At 44.6% G+C, this 22,706-nt stretch overlaps 2 protein-coding genes across 2 annotated transcripts; both read left to right on the top strand.

Moving 5' to 3' along the window:
• Window positions 1-2,780: 2,780 nt before the first annotated feature.
• Window positions 2,781-9,259, top strand: LOC310858793 (uncharacterized protein). The gene is made up of 4 exons (XM_083765056.1): window positions 2,781-3,237; window positions 4,210-4,295; window positions 6,306-6,465; window positions 7,752-9,259. The coding sequence occupies exons 1-4, from the start codon at window positions 2,922-2,924 to the stop codon at window positions 9,164-9,166; spliced, it is 1,977 nt and encodes a 658-aa protein (XP_083621182.1). The 5' UTR covers window positions 2,781-2,921; the 3' UTR covers window positions 9,167-9,259.
• Window positions 9,260-10,447: 1,188 nt separating this feature from the next.
• On the top strand, window positions 10,448-22,199 carry LOC310858547 (uncharacterized protein). The gene is made up of 4 exons (XM_083764709.1): window positions 10,448-11,099; window positions 13,410-13,513; window positions 14,173-14,284; window positions 19,572-22,199. The coding sequence occupies exons 1-4, from the start codon at window positions 10,787-10,789 to the stop codon at window positions 20,615-20,617; spliced, it is 1,575 nt and encodes a 524-aa protein (XP_083620835.1). The 5' UTR covers window positions 10,448-10,786; the 3' UTR covers window positions 20,618-22,199.
• The last annotated feature ends 507 nt before the right edge of the window (window positions 22,200-22,706 follow it).

Genomic DNA, 22,706 nt, shown 5'->3' with positions numbered 1-22,706 from the left:
TGCCTTATCGGTCATGACAGTGACTCAATGTATGACCGTGACTCCAGCATGTCAGATCTTCCTCTCCATATCCAGCAGAAGAAACTGCCACAATAGCATTATGTGTTCCATATACACATCACGTACAGCACACTGCCAACACAAACTAAATGTTTTAGGATCACGAAAACCCCTCCCAGCTCAGCAGAAGGGAGAGAGAAAAATAGGGTTGAAGCCGCCGGGGTAAGAGAAGAGGGGTGGAAGCATTTACGTAATCGTTTACACCTGGAGGCGAAAGAATGTTAAAAGGAAGGACTTCACCTGGAATGCCAAGTCAAGCCAGAAGCACACACTCACTCACTCACTCACTCACTCACTCACTCACATGCAAGTTAGTGTCAGACTACTGTATGTTAGTGTATACGAAAATAGTGAATGTCCATATTATGCTGATTTAACTGGAGGACGTGCTGTATGTGAGTTTAAATTAGGAGAGGTATAGGCCTATGTGTGGCACTGTTCTGTAGACATGCACACATTGCCATTCAGAGGACTGGTAATCACAAAGTGTTTTGGACTTAGCTCTGAGATGTAGTGGAGTAGAAGTAAAAGTACTGGAAATTGGAAATACTCAAGTAAAGTACAATACCTCAAAATTGTACTTAAGTACAGTACTTAAGTAAAAGTACTTAAAAGTAGTAAAAGTTACTGTCCAGCACTGGTTTTAGCGGGCTGGTCCAATAATAATCGTGCCACTGGTTGGACTTCAATCTGCTGATGATGAATGGATACAAATACAAGTATGAATAGATCATTTTCAATGGTCAATTATTGTAAATGGCGCCTTTATCCAAGGCACATTACATATAGATTGTGCATTACATTCACACATTTTCATACACAGATGGCAGAGGAAACCATACATCGAGAGCAATTAGGGGTTCAGCGTCTTGCTCAAGGACACTGCAACACTAACGCTGGGGGATCCCGGGATCGAACTGGTTCCCATCCAATCGCTCTACCGGCCACTCTACCCCTGGAAATGGAAAATAGTGTAGTATACTTGGCTGAAAAGCACCATTCTACAGCCAGTCAAGCAAGAAGATATTAATATTAAAATTGTATTAAATATAAACATTTTATATAGGCTGTCTGGGGGGGGGGGAGCACCATTCTTAGTAGTAGGAGACAGTACACCAAGACAACCTGCTTTCTCATGATCCTCATTATTTCTCCATTTTGTCATGTCAAAAAAGTTTCAAAATTTGTAAAGAAAGAAAATCAATAATACATTCCTTTTTTATTTCAAGAAATCGCAAGCTGTACAAGCTCACACATTGTGACCTTGTAGATGAGCTATTTCCCCAACAACAGAGTAGGCTGTTTAACATGACCTCTGTATGCACTGCACCGTCATCCCCGTGGTGCGCGAGGCCTTGCTTCAGGTCTCATATCATGCAGAGTGGAGGTGAAGTCCACTGTCCAATCAGTCCTGGTCCTGATGCTGACTTTGACTGGCAGGATGCAGCGGCCAGTGGTAAGAACTAGGGAGCTTGTTGTGAATGATGCTCCTTTAGTCCTGTAGGGGGCGCTCTATGGATATGCAAAGCGACTCAAATCTGTCCCTTATGGACTGTGACAGTTCAGACTGTCAACTGCTCACGAGTGGCAAGTCTGTTGGACTCACCTTGTGTAGGCTACTTAGTTTGTAAAGCAATGGTTCTGGTATTTTAATGTAGGCCTAATAAACAAATGCTAGCATGCATATTTACACCATTTTTTGGGAAGCCGTGGATATACACGGCTTGGCAAGCCGTGGATTTACAAGTGTTGCTTACACATGCAGCGCGTTGTGAGCTTGCAGATCGTCGGTGCCCCACTCACCATGAATCCAAGCAGAGGTCCTCACAAGTATAGGTAAAACACTGCCACTGCTCAGCGCAATGGCCCGTTGCAAAGATGAGATTTTTTTTACTTGTGCGATATTCAGATAATCTTCAACCGATTGTTATAATTCGAAGTGTTATTCCGTGAAGTTAATATTTTCATTGGGTGTACAAGTCTTGTTTTTAATATGCCATTATCAAATGATATAGAGAGATGGTAGGGTGCCCAAGCCTAGCCATGCAGCCTATATGATCTGTGTGCTTGCTAGGCCTACACTCTCAATTAGGGATTTAACCAGAGGTTAATTTCACACACTGACACACACACACACACACACACACACACACACTTGAGAGCAAGGATTACAGGTGGTATAATAATAGCCTATCTGGTTACACATCTGTGATAACCCAATGGCTAAAAAGTTATAGAACATAAACAACAACATATGCAAGACAAGTACGGTATTTTCTAGACATAGGCCTATTTAATTTGGAGCATAGCCTATACTATAGCCAATCAGCATGTGAGTAATCTGAGTATATAATGTTGTGTAGGCCTAATGTTCATTACAAAGCATGAACGAAATGAAACTTTTTTTGGTCACCAGGGGGGCCTCTTCCCTGATAAACAGGGAAGTAATCTTTACAGTACTTTACAGTACTGTTACACATTAGCTAAAATGACATTAAAGTATCATACATCGTGTCTAAATTTCACTAAATCAATTGTTATTTATAAAATCACATGAACATATTGGAATACTGGCCTACATTCAAATATTATATTTGAAACAATCAACATTCTAGGTTGAAACTTTGGTATGCACGTTTACACGCATACTTACGGTAGACCCCGGAAGTAAACAGAAACGTAAGATCCACGAGATCTCGCTCTGAGAACAACAACAAACATCAGTTTGGATTGAAGCTATTGTTTTAATTATTATTGTATCAATATCACTGACTGTATGTACCATGTGACGATCATTTTGAATAATAAAAAAGAACGCGTCGCAGCGGTGCAGCTATAGGCTCCAGAGTCCAGCCACGAAGATGGCGATCAATACTACTAGTAATTATGCGAGTTTCCACAACCAGCTCGCGTCCATCATGGAGGTGCTGGCCAACGCCGCGGTGGCAGAGATCTGCCAGCTGGTGGACGACGGCTACGGCTCCCTGAGGCTGGAGATCAGCCGGACCCAGAGGGAGAACCTGGCCCTGAAGAGCAAGATGAGGCTCATGGAGATCCGTGGAGCACGAGCACCCGACAGGACAGCCTCAGCATCATCATCATTATCACCATCTTCTTCCACGAAGAGAACATCCACCCCCCCGACATTGGCGCTGATGGTCACCTGCACCAGGAAAGGTAAACTGTCACATCTCTACTCTGAGTTCCCAGAAGTTTTATTTTTCGCCACTACTCCATCTCCAGTGTTAAAGCTTGCAAATATTGCCAAAATGTTTCATGTCCTACGTGGGAATCGATCCTCTTGTAAACTATTGTAGGTTGTAATACCTATATCCGACACAGCTAGTCTTGAGGTAGCCCCTATCGGGACCCCCTGGGTCAGCTCATTCTATCGTGGACCCATGGGTCCACAAAGTTATCCAAATCCAGAAACTTTATGTACCATTGGGTTCTGGCTCGCGGGGATAGTCTTGAGGGTTCTCAAACTTTTTAATTTCAATGACGGCATCGCCGCATTGGCATTTGACTTTTTGCCACATTCCCTATTTGTTCTTTCAGAATTTCAGACCCTAACTAATAGTTAAGATAAATATCTCTGGTCAAGTGCAGGAGGCTATGGACCAGAGCTAGGATAAATGGAACCTCAGAGAGGTCTACAGGTAAATTATTGATAGTTAGTATTAGTAACTATTTGTACGTCTCTATTGTTATGATGGATTGAACATGGTGGTACATGGTAAACAAATGTAATACTTTATGGTGTCTTCCACAGTTAACAGTTTTGTATTGAGTTGTGCTTGAAATGTACTGTAATTCAACAATCTGTTAATAAATTCATCAATCAATCAATATCAATAATTTACCCGTGAACCCCTCTGAAACCCCCTCAAAGACCCTGAGGGGTCCCTGGACCAGACCCCACATTGAGAACAAATGGTCCAAATATCTCAATAACATAGTACAGAGATCACTGCACATGTACTAATATTGTAATTACATAGTACATACTCTTGAGTTGTATCATTAAAATAATAATGAAGAAGACTACACTGATTTGCTGTAGTTTTAGTCGACAAAATCAACACTGCTTGTTGGGACATATAGTTTCTCATTTCATTAATTCACAATGCTGTCCCTTCTTATGTCCAGACCATGTTGGAGGAAAACATCCCGCCACTCCGAAAACATCTGGAAGATCGTCCACACTGGAGACCTCTGGCTCTCACATGCCACGGGTTAGTGCTGTGATAGCCTCGGTGCTGTGATAACATCGTCTCTGTAATATGGTGCTTTACTCTAGCTTTCTCCCCCAAATGTTTTTCTGAGTTATTGGTTATTTTTTTTGCTTCACATGATGCAGATCTTGTAAATAATTCACCAATTCTTTGTAGAATTATTGATCTGCTGTAGCTGTAAGCAGTTTGATGTAAATGCTATTACCCTGCTCGGTTTATCACGACACAGTGCTGATCGTTGCTGTCAGGCACAAACCGTGTATCTCCGTATTTCATCTTATTATGTTTTTAGTGGTGCAACCACTCCAAGGAACAGCAATGTCCCAACCTACCGTATGTCTCTATGTCCCCATATTTAGAGTACCAATATGGGGTGCTGTTGCACCACTCGCTTCAGACTGGTCCGATTTGAATACAAATTAAATGGTGCATTTATATAGCGCCTTTATCCAAGGCGCTTTACATAGATTGTGCATTACATTCACCCATTCATTCAAGCCCGGGTTCGAACTGGCAACCTTGCGGTTACCATCCAGCCACTCTACCCCTGAGCCACCGCCGCCCTACTTTGTCATATGACAGTGTGTGACAAAGTGTTGCATCCCAAATGCGTTGTGAGCTTGTAGTTTGCCTATTTTTGCTAGATGAATGAACCAATTTAACTTAAACTATAGACGAATAACAGTTTAAGTCCAAATGTTATTCTGACCCCTCCACGAAAAAGCCTCGTTGTCCTGACCCCTTATCCATCATTTATACATTATGGATAATTAGTATTGGCTTAAACTGTTATTTGTCTATAGTACTCAGTGACCTGGCCAAAATAGGGTGGTAAGGTTATATGTGGTTAGGTTTTGAAATATTAAACTAATTAAAAGTTTTAACAAGAGCTTCATTGGAACCATTGGAATACCTTTCAACATTTCCTGCTTTTGGACATGCAAGGCCCGAAAGCAACAATATGATAACACATGTAGCACTTGTGGTTGTGAAATGTGCAATATAAATAAATTGAATTGGATTGGATATACAGGGCCTTCTCAAAACATTTGAATATTGTGGGAAAAGTTCATTTTCTTCCGTAATAATATATAATTCAAAAAGTGAAACTTTGACACTAAAACAGTGATGATTTGGGACCATGTTATCTGCATGGTGTGTTCACACTGGAGTCAACACAGCCATCTAGTTAGTTGCTGCAGGAGTGAGGTCTAGCCAACACCAACTAGGGATTCTTGGATCGCTGCCCTCCACAATTTCCTATCCAACATCAGGTTATTGAGCTCTGCAGCGTTGTTAGCCAAGCTGTCACGCCGCAGCACTGGCACTCAGCCATCTACCAGGATATTTTAGAGCACTTTGTGCTTCAGTATGTTGATAAACTTCATGGAGATGCTGATTTTCTTTTCCAGCTCGATTTTGCACCTGCCCACTGTGCCAAAACTACTACTAATTGGTGTAGTGACCATGGTATTACTGTGCTTAACTGACCAGCCAACTGACCTGACCTGAACCCCACAGAGAATCTATGTTTAATTGTCAAGAGGAAGGTGTGAGACACTAGATTCAACAATACAAATGTTAAACTCATTTGTTGCTATCAAAGCAAATCTGGGCTTCCATAACAACTCAACAACAGTGCCACAGGCTTATGACCTCGATGCCACGCCCCATTGATGAAATAATTTGTTGAAAAGTAGACCCACGTATTGAGTGCATAAATTAACATACATTTCAGATGGTCGACATTTCTGTATTGTATTGTATACATGTTTTTTAGTGGTCTCATATTTTTATTTTGAGATAGGATTAAACCCAAAAAGGTTTTAAATATTTCACTTCATGCGCAATTAATCTAGAATAAGTTTCCCTTTTTGAATTATATTACGGAAGAATCTTTTTTTGAGAAGGCCCTGTATGCGGGTACATAAATAAATTCATATTCACAGTTTTACACAGACGGAAAAGCCCAATATTACCACATTGACATGTATGTGTGTGTCGTGTCAGTCTGTGGTTGTTGCAGGCACTCCAGGGAATCCAGATGTGATGGTGATCAAGGAGGAGAGGAGGCTGGAAGATGAGCTCAGCGGCTGCAGTGTGGCAGAAGACCGTCATAGGACACCACCTGGTAGCAGCGTGGCAGAAGACCGCCACAGGACACCACCTGGTAATAATGAATTGCATTTTTATGTCGCTTTTCTATGCACTACGTGCCTACTCAAAGCGCTTACAATGGTTCATTCATTCATACATTGGGAGGTGAAGTGGTGAACAGTCGACGCCAGCGTCCTCACTTCCCACCCCTAATCCAACCCTTGATGCTGAGTGTCAAGCAGGGAGGCACTGGGTCCCATTATTTAGAGTCTTAGGGGGTAGAGTGGCTGGATGGTAACCGCACGGTTGCCAGTTCGAACCCGGGCCCCCCCAGAGTTAGTGTTGAAGTGTCCTTGAGCAAGACTCTGAACCCCTAATTGCTCCCGACGTGCTGATTGGTGCCTTGCCTGGTTTCCACCGCCATCGGTGTATAAATGTGTGTGAATGGGTGAATGTAATGCACACCCAATCTATGTAAAGCGCCTTGGATAAAGACGCTATATAAATGCACCAATTACCATTCATTTTCCATTTTGACATAATTGTCGTCATCCAAATGCTATTTTAGAGAACTCTTCACTCCACACGAAGTATGGAGAGCTGATGGACCTGACAGTACTGTTAGGAGATCTATTTATGTAAAAAGGATATTTCTTATTTAAATGCAGTGCTGTATACTTGCAGTAATATTGAATAAAGTCAAGTTACATTAATACAGTTACGGTATAAGAAACGCTAAGACAATGCAGTGTGCCATGGCAAAGTCCCACCCTCACAAAAAGGCTGATGTTAAATTGGAATTCCACTGACATTTTAATTTAATAATTTTCAAGTGGAGACATAGCTGGTAAGGTTATTACATTTGTATAATTATTATGTGGTCAGAGTATTGTGGACAAAGCTATCTCTGCACAGGACTAGTAGGAGCGGTAGGAGCAAATTTGTAATGACTCTCATAATGGTATTTTGAGTTCTGGGTTCAATTATTGTCACATGCCTACACTTAACTTTTAAAAAATCCTTTGTAATGCAGCAAGCTGGAACATGTGCAGCAGGTCTGGACTGTAACTGGCTCAATTACTATCATGAACCATTTAAAATAAAATACAAGAGACCCAGAATTGCATTCCCCACAAATGTCTCCCCAACCAAAAATAGCTGATCACTCACACGTGTACGTGTGAGCCTGTAGATCAGATATTTTCACTGAATGTTCGCCTATTATGACATGCCCAGAATAGCATGTTCATGTGTTGAACATCCACCACAGAATATCTTAATGTAAATCAAGTGGATTGCCATCATTATGACACACTTTTTTTCCAATCTTTTCTTGTTTCCCTCCCTTGTTCTCTTCAGTTGGACTTCTGAAGGCCGATGCGACCCCAAGCATCAGTGAAACGGAAATGCCCAGAATTAGCCTCTCCGGGCAGTACGAAACGGAGGACTTCACCCAACCCGCACCTCAACAACGACGAGTCGTGGCAGAGGACGACGACGACAATGACGGCCTGAAAGCTCAGAAGGCCGACAGCGGGTATGACACCGATATACAGCAAACACAACAGCCGGACCGAAACTGTAGACTACTAACAAGGGACTCTGCTCCAAGCTGCACAGTGTACGGTGGCAGAGCCAGTGAAGTAGCAGACTTGTCGACGTCGCAACAAGGCGTGGGAGATGTGGTTCTGTGTGACTCGTTCTCTGTCGATGCCATCGCCACGGAGTCGGGAAGTAGCACAGGGACTGATGCACAGATTCCACTGGCAAAAGCATGTGATACAGACGTGCCAACGCTTAAGACCAAAACGAACGGTTTGTATGGTGCGCTGCCGCCGTCTCTAGTGGCAGACTGGAAAGTAGAGGAAGGCACCACAGCTGTTAAAATAGAGGCAGACACGCTGTCGTCTTGGCCAGACGGGAGCACTTTTAGCACCGGCCTGTCCTTAGTTCCCCTTCAGAGAAATGACAGGGACGACATGCAGATGATTCACAGTAAATTAGTGAGTGACAATGATAACGGCCTGTCCTCGCCAAGTCACCACAGAGAAAACGACTCGTCCGGGAGCAGAAACAGCGAGCTGGACACCGGTGGCTTTGACTCCTCTTCCTTCGACGACCTGTTCTCGTCCCCTGAGGTGGCCAGGTCTCTGACGGCTCCTCACAAAGACGCAGACGAGGACGGACCGGAGGAGCGCCTGCCGCCGCCGCAGTCGTCGTCGTCCACGTTTCCGTTCCTGTCCACCTTCGGGAACCCGTCTACCTCCTCCTCCTCCACCGCCACCGGCAACTTTCGCAACCCTTCCTCCTCCGACTCCAGATTCAGGCCGTTCGTCATGGCCAACCCGGAGCATGTGTTCAGCTGCCAGCAGTGCGGGAGGCTCTTCACCAACACCAGGGACCTGCTGGTGCACCAGAGGTCCCACGCCGGGGAGAGACTCTTCCACTGCCCCGTCTGCAGGAAGCCCTTCCTGCACCTGCACCAGCTCAAGACGCACCAGCGCGTCCACACCGGGGAGAAGCCGTTCAGCTGCACGCAGTGCGGCAAGCGCTTCTCCCAATCCAGCCACATCAAGAGGCACATGAGCGTCCACACGGGCGAGAAGAGGTACAGCTGCGGCCTGTGCGGCAAGCGCTTCTCCCAGTCGTGCAGTCTGAAGGTCCATCAGGCCGTTCACACGGGAGAAAGACCCTATAGCTGCACGCAGTGCGGCAAGAGCTTCTCCGTGCTCGGAAACCTGGTCAGACACCAAAGTGTTCACATCAGGAAGTAAAAAACCAAGGGACATACTAATATTGTAAAAGAAAAAAAGGGTTCTACATTATTGATATAGAGTCTTATGCAAATGTAATGTGTATTAAGTCATTAGAGGTCCTTTATCATCTCTGTTCATATTATAGGGAATGTTTTATGTGTGCCGTCTTTGCTAAATAATGTGTGCTGTTGCAAAATGACAAATGTATTTATATGAAATAAAATGCTATTTCAAACATTTACAGTTGTAGTCTTTTTAGGTGCCACAGTTATGAATAATTGGGATTTCCAGTCAAGTACTTTTGTGTGTATATGTAAATTCTTATTACGTTACAATAATGCAGATACACCTGTAGGTTTCATGGATTTGAACCTGGATCTCACATGTATTTCACTCTTTAAGAGTTAATCCCCTTTAGTCTGGGGAGATATTGTGCTTACGATCTTCAGGCAATATCACTTGTCAACCAGAAAGTGGAAAGGAAAGGAGCCAGCTTAGGTGGTTCGGGCATCTGGTAACGGTACGTTTTAACAGCGGGCGACAGCTAGACGAACTTTCCAGAAGTGCATTATTTGTCTATGGGACCCGGCGACTACCGGCGATAGCATGCGAATGGTCGAAAAGTGGGCGGGGCAACGTCGCCCGAAAAGATTGAAATAATCTTTTTGGGCGATGTGTCGGGCCGATGCTCGCCCGCTGTTAAAACGTACTGGAACACCTCTCGAGCATCTCTCTAGCTAGGGAGGACCTTTATGCACGGCCCACTGGAAGGAGACCCCGTGGGCAGACCAAGGATCAGATGGAAGGAATTTATCTCCAAAATGGTCTTGGGAATGCCTCAGGATCCTCACCCCCACCCCCACAATGAAGTTACTAATGTTGCTCTGGAGAGGGAAGTCTGGAGCTCTCTGGTGGAGCTGTTGCCCCCCCGACCCAACTACGGATAAGCAGTTGGAGAACCAGTGTCCTACCAAAAATATAGTTTAGAGAATCAGGTGTAGTTAGTTATGTAGTTGTTTTGTTATCCTCTACCATGCAATTAAAATAATTATATATAATTTGATAGAAGATATCTGTGTGAACTGTTGATGTGAAATGTACCCAGCAGAGACAAATGCACTTATTTTGGAATTGCACCCAGCACTAACAAGTTTTGTAAGCATACATCTCGGTATATTGTTGATAAAAATTGACTCTTGACTTTATGTTTATAGTAGTCGCCGTTCTTTCTTTATTATTGTCAAAATGTACCAGTTGCTGCACTACTTGGAAATGATGCTGAATAACAAACTGACGTCATCAGACGGCGACTTGTCTCGCACCCCCGAGAAGCGCCGCCAACCAGCCAACCAACCAACCAACCAACCAGACAACCAGCCAACCATCCAACCACAACAACACAGACAGACAACAGATCTGCAAGCAGGTCGACACATCAATCACTGCACACCGATCAGCTTCATTGTTACATGTAGATCGTCCGTGTCTGGGCGCCGTACGTCCGCCGTCCCGTCCGCGCACGCCAAAGCCAACAACAACAACAACAACAACAGTGTATATGTGTGTAGTGTCTGTGTGCTGCGCACTGTACGTGCATGCTGCACATGAACAGAAGTAGCGGCGGTGGTGGTGGTGGTAATGTCTCTGATGATGGCGGACTGTGTTGGCTTCCAGGCGCAGATCGCCTCCATCATCGAGATCCTGGCCAACTCGGCGGTGGTGGAGATCTGTAAGCTGGTGGACGACGGCTACGCGGCGCTGCGCTCCCAGATGGACCAGGAGAGGGAGAAGAGCGACAAGGAGAACGACGCCCTGCGGCACAGGCTGCGAGAGATGGACGTGAAGATGAGGAGCTACGAGAGGAAGATGAGGAGACGCAACAGCGGCGGCAGCGGCAGCCAGCAGCAGCAACAGCGGGAAGACGCGGTGTTCATTAACAGGCCGCCAGAAGGTATGGATGGATGGATTCATGATGGATGGATGGATGGATGAATGGATGGTATCATGGTAGCCCCTTTCGGGGCTTACCTTCACGTTCAGAAAAGGTAACCAAGTGTCCCGAAAGGGGCTAGGATGGACAGGGATGGATTGGATGGGAGTTCATGATCTTTAGGAACATATCTATTGCATGTCGAGTCGACTGACACTGTCTGTACATTAGGCACTTAATTTAAACGAACCCTACAACCCAACAACACGCCCTATTCTGAGTGGAACATTAGCCAGAAATAGCCTATACACGCTTATGAGCTTGTATTTGTGCTGTGTTTATGGCGAAGAGGTTTTGGTGTGTAGAAGGAGGTAACGAAAGCAGCAGACCAAGTCCAGTTGCTCCTGCATGACCGTTTTGCTAACCATTAGAGAGGGTGTATAACTAAGTGGTTATAACAATGTAAATAGATGATGCATGCTATGCTATTAAGTAATAACGGCTTCTAGCCTGTTAGCCAGGGTTTGCTCGGCGCCAGATTGCACACAAGTTAGTAGTTACTGTCTAGCTTGTATCCGTTCTTTTTGGCAAGCGACACTGTAATACTATGTAGTATAAATCCTAGTCCACCCAGCTGGATGCTGACAGCACATGGCCATCTCTCTCTATCTCTCTCTCTCTCTCTCTCTCTCTCTCTCTCTCTCTCTCTCAGCTGTCATCTACCATAGAGGTGGTTAAATTGAGTGTGGTTAATGGCCTTGGCACACATCTTTTATTTAAATTAAATTTTATGCGTAGGCACGTTGTTGTGAAACCAAAAATCTGGACACCAAATGAATAGCTTTAAATTAAAACCCTCCCACAGTGTTCGAAGGGAATATGAGAGGAGGATGAAGACACAATACAAATACACACATTTTATTACATCAAAGTAAACATGGTATAGTTCCACAATCATGCATTACATGGCTCCCAGGTCCTGGACCGGAAGTAGGCAGAAATGCATTGGACCCAGGCAACAACAGCCCAACTTTAATGATCTTAAATCCCTTTATTTTAGATTGTTTTGTAGTAATCGTACAACATAAACATTACAGAGACTTTAGTTGTTACTGTACTGTACAATACTTTAAAACAGTTGGCATGTTGCACACATGCTTAAAATTTCTCTTATTTGCGCCGCCCTCGTTGAAAACAATGTATTTCCAACTCCAGCTTGTCTCAGTCCAGGCTGCATGAACAGCGCTCGGTTTCTGCCCCCTCAATATCGTAACTCTTCTATTAGATGGCTCTGGCCTGCCCTATTCACAAACACCCAGCAATTCGTCCTCCATATAGTCCCAGCCGGGACAGACAGATACAGACATTTGTGGGGGGTTTTTTGGTTCTCAGAAACTGTTGGTCCAACCAACTTACCACTGGGCACTGCAGACCCCAGGGACATGGGACACAATACACATACTGTAAGCCGGGTTTGAGGACATTCGGTCGGACAGCATCCGAGATATGCCCAGGAAGGACACACAGACAGACGAGCAGAGATTCCGTGTATTAAAACCCATTTTGGGCGGGAACCCCTTTTGCCGTTAGCATTATGCTGTGCTTTAGCTATTTTTGAAAAATGACTTAGAAACATAGCTTTTTCAGAAAACTGTCAGGATGTAGAAGACATTTTTAGAATCTGATCTCAAAATGGGTTAAATAGATAGATAGAAGTCTAAGACATTACTATTTGCTTGCTTGCTTGCTTGCTGTCTAGCTGATATGTCGTTATTATTGTACCAGTACTGGCAGGGCTAAACAGAATATGAATCAGCACTTCTGCTCTGAGCTGCTTGGTGAACGGATAAATACTGTTCCTTTGGTATATTGGAGTTGCCGGGGCGCCTGATGGAGGGGAAAGGAACTGGTTGGAATAACGTGTTCCTTCCACGCGCTACGTCCAACCAGGGAAACTCCCCCTGTCAGGTGTAAAGGAGCAACTTGGACACTCAGGCATGAAGGAAGCATGAGTTCAAGTCCGTTGCTCTCCCCTTGTCCCCCATATATGGGGACTAGGTTGGTGGAGGGTGTGTAGAGCCCAGGATCACATTAGATGATTGACACAGGGGTGAAAAATGGGTTACAAAATCGTGGGATAAAAAATATATATTAAAAAAAATATTGGAGTTGAAAATCCGTTATCACATCATGTACACAACAGTTCAGTGTATTTGAAGATTGTTCATGTTGGGCTACCTAACAAACAGTCTTTGTAATGACAGTACTGTACTTTATTTGGACCGTACAGTCTTTGTAATGACAGTACTGTACTTTATTTGGACCCTGCAGCATCCTGTGGTAATTTCCCAGGGACAGAAGACCATCAGCCCAGGGTGGCTCCTCCTCTTCCTGTCGTCTCTGAGGACATCCAGACATTCCAACACATGGCGAAGGTGAAGTCAGATATGGGCTTTGCTTATTTTTATTTTATTGTGTATTGTTTTTAGTTCTAGTTTACCACTAACTATTAATTTCCAAGTAAGACAGATGATACCGTGCCTTCTAATTTGTTGTACATTGCTTACTACTAATACATAACCAATCACGATAAATTGTGTCCTGATATTGCTGGCAGGCCTTGCCCCTCGGTTATCCCGAAGTAATAGATTCAAAACGAGTATTGTAACCGAGGCTCTAAATCAAGAGCCTGATATGGTCTGGGAATTACAGCCGAGAGGTCCCACCTTAGTTTAGTAGTAAGGGATAGAAATGGGAGCTCTTAAGGCAGGTGGGTTCAATAGTCAAAGGTGAGTAAGTCACAACTAAAGTTCCAAGCTTAATTCTACTGGTAAACCTGCTAGGCGTTATATTTATAATGTCGTAATGTCAGAGGTGACATCACCTCTGACACCACGGTTGTGATGTCGGAGCGACACTTCGAAACAAGTATCCTCCAGGCAGAGTTCCTGGACGAGTTTTCCTCTCTGGCTGTTTGATCACAAACCTTTGTTACCACTCTTATAAATGCTATTCAGTCCGCTGTTGTGAATGGGGGGCAGACAGATGTGACAGACAGACAGATGTGTTTGATTCTTGGACTTCATCCCAACAGGAGGACGATCAGGCACTGCCGCTCGTCAAGCAGGAGAAAGTAGAGAGAAGCGACTGCAACCTGGACCTCAAAGTGGAAGTCAACATACGAGCAGAGTGTGGCCTGTCTTCTGGTATGTATCTTCTAATGTCGTATGTCCTTAAACCTTCAGCTCCGTTGCAGCAAGCCAGTCCAGTGTGTCATTGTCTAGGACCTAGACAATGACACACTGGACTGGCTTGCTGCAACGGTTTTTATGTATATATATATATAATATATATTACTATTATTATTACTATTATTAAAATAGCCGATCTACAAGATCATAATGTGTGGATGTAGATCAGCTAGTTGAACTATTTTAAATATTTTTCAAGATAAAATATGGCAAAAGAAGTTTAGGGATAAAGGTTAAGGCACGCCCAAGATATACAGTAGGGCCACATGTGTCAGTACTGTACTGTATATGAGTTAAGTCCGTGGACCATCGTTTGAGAAACAGTATAAGACATGGGATGCATTCCATAGCAAGTGTTACGAAAGCACTAATCTTAGCCCATATCCCATTGCAACACAACAGTGGTCCCCAGGTTGATTCTTAGTCAAGGTGGTGGTCCCTGGTTCACAATCAGTTGAAAACCCCTGGTCTAGGTCAATTAACCCACGATCACCATTCGGTGACCGGTATATGGGGGAGCTGGGCAGCACGTGACTGGTATGTGCGCTATTAACTCAACTGACTTGATTGATGGACTCGACTGAAAATGTTGACCTGTTAGGCCGTTATTATATATCTGACTGACAGTCCCACAAATGTCATCATCATCATTTTGGATTTCACAATATTACGCCAGACCTTCCCGGTCCTTCATTGCCATCCCCTGTTCCTGCTTACTGATGCCTGCATGTGTCCCTAGCGATGACATCAGGGAATGACAGTTTTCTACCTGTATGGATATGGATATGGACTTGTAGGATATGGACAGCTATGGTTTTACATTGATGCAACCGAGTAGGATTTCTTTGAATATTACTTTCCTCTTTCAACTTTTTGGATGAAAAACGTACTCTCACGTTTATTTATTTTAATATTTTTTTTTTATCCCACGATTTTGTAACCCATTTTTCACCCCTGTGTCAATTATCTAATGTGATCCTGGGCTCTACACACCCTCCGCCAACCTGGGGAGAGCAACGGACTTGAACTCATGCTTCCTCTCTCACGTTTCTTAACAAACAAACCAAAACCGTTTCACATGTCTGGCTTAACCCATTCTGGGCGGGAACCCCTTTTGGTGTTTTACCCCCTCAGGCCGGGAACCAATTTTTGGGTTCTGTACAGTATTCAAAAAAAATTTATTTGCTGCTATATAAATATTTGAAGTTTTTCAGAAAACTTAGGTCAGGCTTTAGAAGGCGTTTTTAGAATCAGCCTTAATACATTGTTTCTCTCTGTTTTAAGAAGAGTCCTTGAACCAAGAAAGAGCTCTTGTTAAAAAAAGGGAGTGTAACTGTTTGTCTGCAGATTAAATGTTCTTTTTAAACTTTCCATGTGCCACATTCAAAGTGTGCCTTATTTAGTAGGCCTATTTGCCTGATGAAGACCTTGAAACGTTGCAATTTATAAAAAAAATCACACCAGTGTGAACCGAGTGGTGCAACTCCCGTCTATTGGTTCTCTGTATCATTCCAATTTGTATCGTCCAATTTCTTCTCTGTATCGTTCCAATTTCTTCTCTGTATCTCTGGTGCCCCCTACTGGTATAAATATGTAACATACTCGTGCTCACTTATGCATACAGGTACACACACACACACACACACACACACACACACACACACACACACACACACACACACACACACACACACAGGTACACTCTCTGTATCTCTGGTGCCCCCTACTGGTATAAATATGTAACATACTCATGCTCACTTATACATACATACATACAGGTACACACACACACACACAGGTACACGGACGTTGCTGGATGTAGGAGTGGTTGCACCACTCAAAAAATAAAGTAAGTACATGTACATGTTGATTCTGCACACATTTCTATTTCGGTTGTCATTTGTTTTTAATTAAATGTCATAGCATTATAGCGATAAAGGTGGCTTGTTGCATGTTCCAGGTCCTAAATTAGCGAGAGGTTGTGTTCTTTCCCACATCCAATGGTGTACTAGGTGCCAAACGTACTTGCCGATGCCTGATCTATGTGGCCTATGTCTATAGAGTCTATGTAGTCTGTGTAGCCTGTATTCTTATCTATCTTGGTTTGGCACTTGACTTAATTCGTACCTAAGCTGGACAGTAACTATACTGAAAGTGTCTAAACGTAAGGACATTAAGTAAAGGGCTAGTACAGGACGTTCCGACAACATATACCACTCCATGTACATTTCCTGTGCTTCCAGTTTGATCATTTTGGTAGTCAATAGTTATTTTCCAGGCTTTATGAGATGGAGATAAAAGTAGGGATGAGGTTCAGTCTTACCTGCATCTATCCTGTGTTTCATTCTTAATGCTGTTTCTGCTATGACACAATTTACACACACACACACACACACACACACACACACACACACACACACACACACACACACTGCTATATAAATATTTGAAGTTTTTCAGAAAACTTAGGTCAGGCTTTAGAAGGCGTTTTTAGAATCAGCCTTAATACATTGTTTCTCTCTGTTTTAAGAAGAGTCCTTGAACCAAGAAAGAGCTCTTGTTAAAAAAAGGGAGTGTAACTGTTTGTCTGCAGATTAAGGTTGTGTTCTTTCCCACATCCAATGGTGTACTAGGTGCCAAACGTACTTGCCGATGCCTGATCTATGTGGCCTATGTCTATAGAGTCTATGTAGTCTGTGTAGCCTGTATTCTTATCTATCTTGGTTTGGCACTTGACTTAATTCGTACCTAAGCTGGACAGTAACTATACTGAAAGTGTCTAAACGTAAGGACATTAAGTAAAGGGCTAGTACAGGACGTTCCGACAACATATACCACTCCTACCATTTCCTGTGCTTCCAGTTTGATCATTTTGGTAGTCAATAGTTATTTTCCAGGCTTTATGAGATGGAGATAAAAGTAGGGATGAGGTTCAGTCTTACCTGCATCTATCCTGTGTTTCATTCTTAATGCTGTTTCTGCTATGACACAATTTACACACACACACACACACACACACACACACACACACACACACACACACACACACACTGTAATTAGTGTTAAGCCAGTTCAGTTGTGGTCAGCTCAATTGATGTCCAGCACACCTGAAACTCTGATCAGTTTGGTATAGTGTCTCCAAGTGTGCAGCTCTCCTCTGCCCTTTTCCTCCTCACGTGTGCTTTGAAAAGCCTTTGCTTGTAAGTTTTCATGCTTTATTTTTTATTTATTTGACAGGGACAACGCTCATTAATCAATATGTCAGTTTTCACATCAATGTAAATGGGCCAGAGTTAGCCAAAGCTAAATTTCATCTGTAGTCCCTGGGCAGGCTCTTAAAAAGTAAATGATAAAAGAAAGACAGAGTGTAGGGCGCCTGCACACAACACCATGCGTTGATGCCATGTGTGCATATGTGCAGGCACCCATCACTACGTCCATACAAAACACAGTACAACAGATAAAAGAAAGACAAAGTGTGGGGGGGGCCTGCACACAACACCATGCGTTGATGCCATGTGTGCATATGTGCAGGCACCCATCACCACATACATACATACAAAAACACAGTACAACAGATAAAAGAAAGACAAAGTGTGGGACGCCTTGTAAGGTTGTAAGTTGTACTTACTGTTGCATTTCTGTATTTTGTGCGGAAGCGCATTTAAATACTTTGTAATTGATATGGCTTTGAGTTAAAACATTTCATGATGCAGTGGTTAAACAATCCTAAGCAAAGTTGATTGTAGCTACACTGACTGACTGTTGTTTCCCCGCGCCCTGCGGTCGCTTCTCGCCCCTTAAGGCGTCTTACTGGTGTTAACATATCTTAGGCTACATTTCACTGATGCTAGGCCCGTCCAATGGGCTAGACTACATAGTCGTACTGCATTCAAAAGCTACCTCAGGGTGGCTCTAGAGGAAAGGCCATGGGATTCACCAAAATCAGTACAGTGCAATCTGCCAACATGAGTTATGTTGTGTGCACAGTAAAGGTTAGGGCGGTGCATACAAGGTATGTCAATGCAAGGCTTAGGGACCGGTTCACCTTCCAAGGAGAATGAATGCTAGTAGTTAGTTAGTTTCTGCGAGAGTGAGGTCCAGCCAACACCAACTCGGGATTCCTGGATCGCTGTCCTCCACAATTTGCTATCCAACATCAGGTTCTTGAGCTCTGCAGTGTTGTCAGCCAAGCTGTCGTGCCGCAGTAAGTCTACATATGTGGTACGCTTCTTTCCCCTCCTGGCTTTGCCCCGGGTTGGCTCCCATAGGGTCAATCTTCTTGCCTCATGTTCTGGGTCTTTAAAAAGCTGCTAAAAACCCACTTGTTTTGTAAGCATTTTGGTTCGTAATTTTGTCTACATTATGTATTGTGTACTTCTCTAATGCATTGTACTATTGTTTTGTGTCATTTTATTTTGATCTATGATTATGCTCACATCTATGATGTGATGCTCTTGTTATATTAGATTTTATTGTACAGCACCTTGTAACATTTGTTTTGAAAGGCGCTTTTATAAATACATTTACCTTACCTTACCTGGGTGCCTGACGCAGTGCCCTGCCAGCCTCAGTCTTCTCTCTCTGACTTTGTCTGTGACCCGTGGCAGGTCCCCATAGAGGTCTGTCTGTGATCCGTGGTAGGTCCCCATATAGGTCTGTCTGTGACCCGTGGTAGGTCCCCATAGAGGTCTGTCTGTGACCCGTGGTAGGTCCCCATAGAGGTCCACATTTCTGATGCGGTCTGTCCATGGGACACCTAGTGCCATTCATAGCATTCTAGTATGAACGAATGAGAATTAATGAACGAGGGAAGGCCACAGGGTCATAGCAGAGCTTGTAGATCGGAACTTTTAACCACTTTTAACCGTTATTTCAAACTTTAGCTGTTGAAAAATCGTGAAAATGTGTGCAAACCTTTGAATATAAATGATGTTCTTTCCCAGCAAACGTTTTTAACTCAAATATTTGCTTCACCCTGGAACAACATATTGTCAGATAGGGGTTGGCGGACAATTACATATAATTTTGGGGGTCCTTGACATGAAATGGTTTGAGCACCACTGATGTAGAAACATAGGTTTTTCAGAAAACTGTCAAGATTTAGAAGACATTTGCTGAATCAGTTCTCAGATCAAAATGGGTTAAGTGGTTTTTAAGATTAAATTAAAAGAGAGAACCAGGTGACCACACACACACACACACACACACACTGACGGTTTGTTTCTCTCTCATCCATCAGACTTGGAAGCCAACGAGGAAGCCAACAGCAACGCCAGTCCTCTCTCCACCACCAGCGCCGCCGTGTCGGCCATAGCGCAGACCTCCCCTCAGTCCGCCGAGGCCACCATGGACCTGACCTGCCGGCCGCGGGCCAAACGCAAACACGCCAAGCCCGTCTGCGCTCTGGTCCCCGCCGGCGGCGGCGGGGGGGGTTCGTCCGTGTCGGGACGGAGCCTGACGGACGCGGCCCTGAAGCCGGACGCCGAGCTGGACGACGACGACGCCACCGAGAACGACCACCAGACGTCCCAGCTGTCGGGCGGCTCGTCGTCGTCGGACGCGCCCAGCCCCGAGCGCCTCAACAGCCTGGGTCTGGACCTGGCCTGGATGCAGGAGCGGGTCAGCCACCTGGGGGCGGCATTCGCCGTGGCCCAGCTGGGCCTGGGCAACGTGGACGCCGTGGCGGGCGGCCACCCCTCGGCCGCCTTCCCGTCCCACGGCGGGGGAGGAGGAGCGGCGGGGGACCTGGACGCCGCCGGCCCGCCCGCCATGCTGTTCCCCGGCGGTGCGCACGAGATGGCCGCCTTCGCCGCCTCGTTCGACATGGCGTCGGCCGCGCCTCCGCCTCCCTCCCTGGCCCTCCCGTCGGCCCCCCCCGCCGCCGCCGCCGGCTCCGCCGGGGGCCAGATGCGGCCGTTCAGGTTCAAGTCCGAGAGCGGCGAAGACCCGGCGGCGTGCGCGGTGTGCAGCCGCGTGTTCCCCAGCGCCGCCGCCCTGGAGCTCCACCAGCGCGTGCACACGGGTGAGCGGCCCTACAGCTGCCCGCACTGCGGCAAGGGCTTCGCTCAGCCCAACAACCTGCGGGTGCACCTCCTCATCCACTCCGGCGAGCGCCGCTACCACTGCTCCCTGTGCGGGAAGAGCTTCATCTCCTCCAGCCACCTGAAGCGCCACCGCACCGTGCACACGCAGGAGAAGCCCTACACCTGCGCGCGCTGCGGACAGTCCTTCAGCCAGATGTGCAGCGTGCGGCGACACCGGCAGCAGTCGCAGTGTGGCCTCTAAGGCCCAGAGAGAGAGAGAGAGAGAGAGAGGCTTGGTTTTATGGTTAGTTTGCGTGCGGGTGACGCGCGCCAATCTACGAGCTTGTATGAGCTCGTATTTTCGATGCACGACACCCGTACACAATCTTCAGTAGGTAAGAGAGACGCAGAGCCGGCGCCGCCGGCTTTCCTTGTAAAGGACGGGCTAACTACGCCAACGGCGAAAGGGAAATCCACATCACCCTGTATGTAACAGAGTTCCCACGTCTCACCGATGTGGTCTGACGGAGTTGGGAGACAAATATCTGTGAGCATGAAAGCAACCTCTTTCCTTATGATGGAGACATGGGAACCAAGGTTGTGACATGATGAACAGATCGAACTTTGAACCCCTCAAAAAAAGCGGGGAGAAAAAAAAGAAGAAAGAAAAAGCACTTGTTCATTGAAGTTGTTCTAATCAGTGAATTCTGTTTTAGTGTGGATTATTCCGGTGACACAAACATTGTTCTTGTTGGCCTGGAAAACATGGCCATCTAGTGTTCGAAAGAGTGCAGTAAAAATGGAATCCATCCTATCCTAACAAAGAAAAGTCTTTTTGGAGATGTATGACACAGAAAATAATCGCAGATAGTGGAACACACACATGGTAACTGTCAGAATGAAGATATTCTACCATCTTGGTTTTGATGTTTTTAAAGAACAACTTAACCGCAGTGAGTTAACATTCTATGTAAGTTTACACTTAAACTTTGGAATTATGTGTATTCTGGGTATTAATTGTCAAACAAACAATTGGAAATGCTACAAACTAAGTAAAACATGCTCAATGAGCTGTGTCCCTTCAGTTCTGTCCTTGGTTTATATCAGACTGACCAATAAAACCAGATGCATACTAGATGTGCATTTATTTCCCTTCGGTTTAAGGACAGCTTACACTACAAGATTTCATTACTTTGCAGAGAATTTATTTTTAAGATACAAAGGTTCTGCTATAAAGGTGAATTCAGATCAACACAGTGTGGTTATAAGCATTACAGCTTCAGCAAAAATGCACATGTCAACATTGCTAAAGAAAACATTATGTTCTGGTCTGTGATGGTTCAAAGAGTGCTATAGTTTGTTAGAATTAGGCTATACGTTTTTTGGACTATTACTATTATGGCTGCATAACAACAACTACTTCAGCTGGCTGCAATATTTTGTTAGATGTACAGTTGTTTCCATAGTTTAGAAGAAGAAGAAAATCTGCTGATGCTCTGCAAAATCAGTGGACAAAAATGTGCATTGCATGCTAAAGAAAGTCTTTATTTTTATTCAGACTACTATTGCCATCCAATATTCTTTGAGCACAGAGTAGAAAATTATAATAGGACATGAGCCTATTTGAGCGGTGCCAGACGCTCCAACACATGGCTTTATGTTTGCCCCTCTGTAACGTCATGTGGCAGCCAAGTCTATGGACTTTTTTACGGAGACATTTATTCTGTACAAACTTTTCAGGCCAAGTCAATGGCAAAATGCATTTAGTGTGACGTAGTGGGTGCCACAGTAAAAAGAAATGTATGACTCCATCATACATGATCTTCATGATAAAAAGGCGCCGCTCTCTTCACATGAGTGTGATTTAGTTCCTTTTCATATAGTGAAGTCACAAGTAGATTTGACCTGTAAGCACTGTGTTCCTACTATCTAGTACTTGCTAGTAGTCAACTGCACACTGGGCCTTATGTTGACTGCAAAGCTGATGGTGTGTAAGGCTATGTTCACACTTGCAGACCATATCTGATTGACATCAGATCGGTTTATCAAGTCTTAACAGCAAAAAAAAACAAAAAACATGTGGAAAGTGTTTTTCAATAATCAAATTTGAACCACATCCCTACGTGGTTTTAGAATGCGATTCAAATGTGACTTCCTAAAATGTGTTTCCAATTGGGATGTCTCTGGGACGGGGAGGCCCTTCTTTGATGGTACAGTTTGACTTTTAAAGTAAGAGCACATTAAAACCTACGAGGACGCTATAATGACGTGACGGCTGATGGAACCTGTGACATTCCATATTTTAACGGACTTACGTTATCACATCCTGCTGTTCAGATATTCTGACCTGA

This window comes from Protomyctophum parallelum (assembly GCF_964188405.1).
Source record: "Protomyctophum parallelum genome assembly, chromosome: 5".
NCBI lineage: Eukaryota > Metazoa > Chordata > Actinopteri > Myctophiformes > Myctophidae > Protomyctophum > Protomyctophum parallelum.
Note: the sequence above shows the minus strand (reverse complement) of the source record. Positions and strands in the feature narration are given on the sequence as shown.

What these genes read in the sequence shown, in the direction of transcription:
- LOC310858793 (XM_083765056.1), top strand. Translation starts at nt 2,922, where the DNA reads ATGGCGATCAATACTACTAGTAATTATGCGAGTTTCCACAACCAGCTC. An exon ending in GGTCACCTGCACCAGGAAAG is followed by an intron (nt 3,238 to 4,209) that starts GTAAACTGTCAC and finishes TCTTATGTCCAG; the next exon opens with ACCATGTTGGAGGAAAACAT. An exon ending in CTGGCTCTCACATGCCACGG is followed by an intron (nt 4,296 to 6,305) that starts GTTAGTGCTGTG and finishes GTGTCGTGTCAG; the next exon opens with TCTGTGGTTGTTGCAGGCAC.
- LOC310858547 (XM_083764709.1), top strand. Translation starts at nt 10,787, where the DNA reads ATGTCTCTGATGATGGCGGACTGTGTTGGCTTCCAGGCGCAGATCGCC. An exon ending in CATTAACAGGCCGCCAGAAG is followed by an intron (nt 11,100 to 13,409) that starts GTATGGATGGAT and finishes TGGACCCTGCAG; the next exon opens with CATCCTGTGGTAATTTCCCA. An exon ending in CATTCCAACACATGGCGAAG is followed by an intron (nt 13,514 to 14,172) that starts GTGAAGTCAGAT and finishes TCATCCCAACAG; the next exon opens with GAGGACGATCAGGCACTGCC.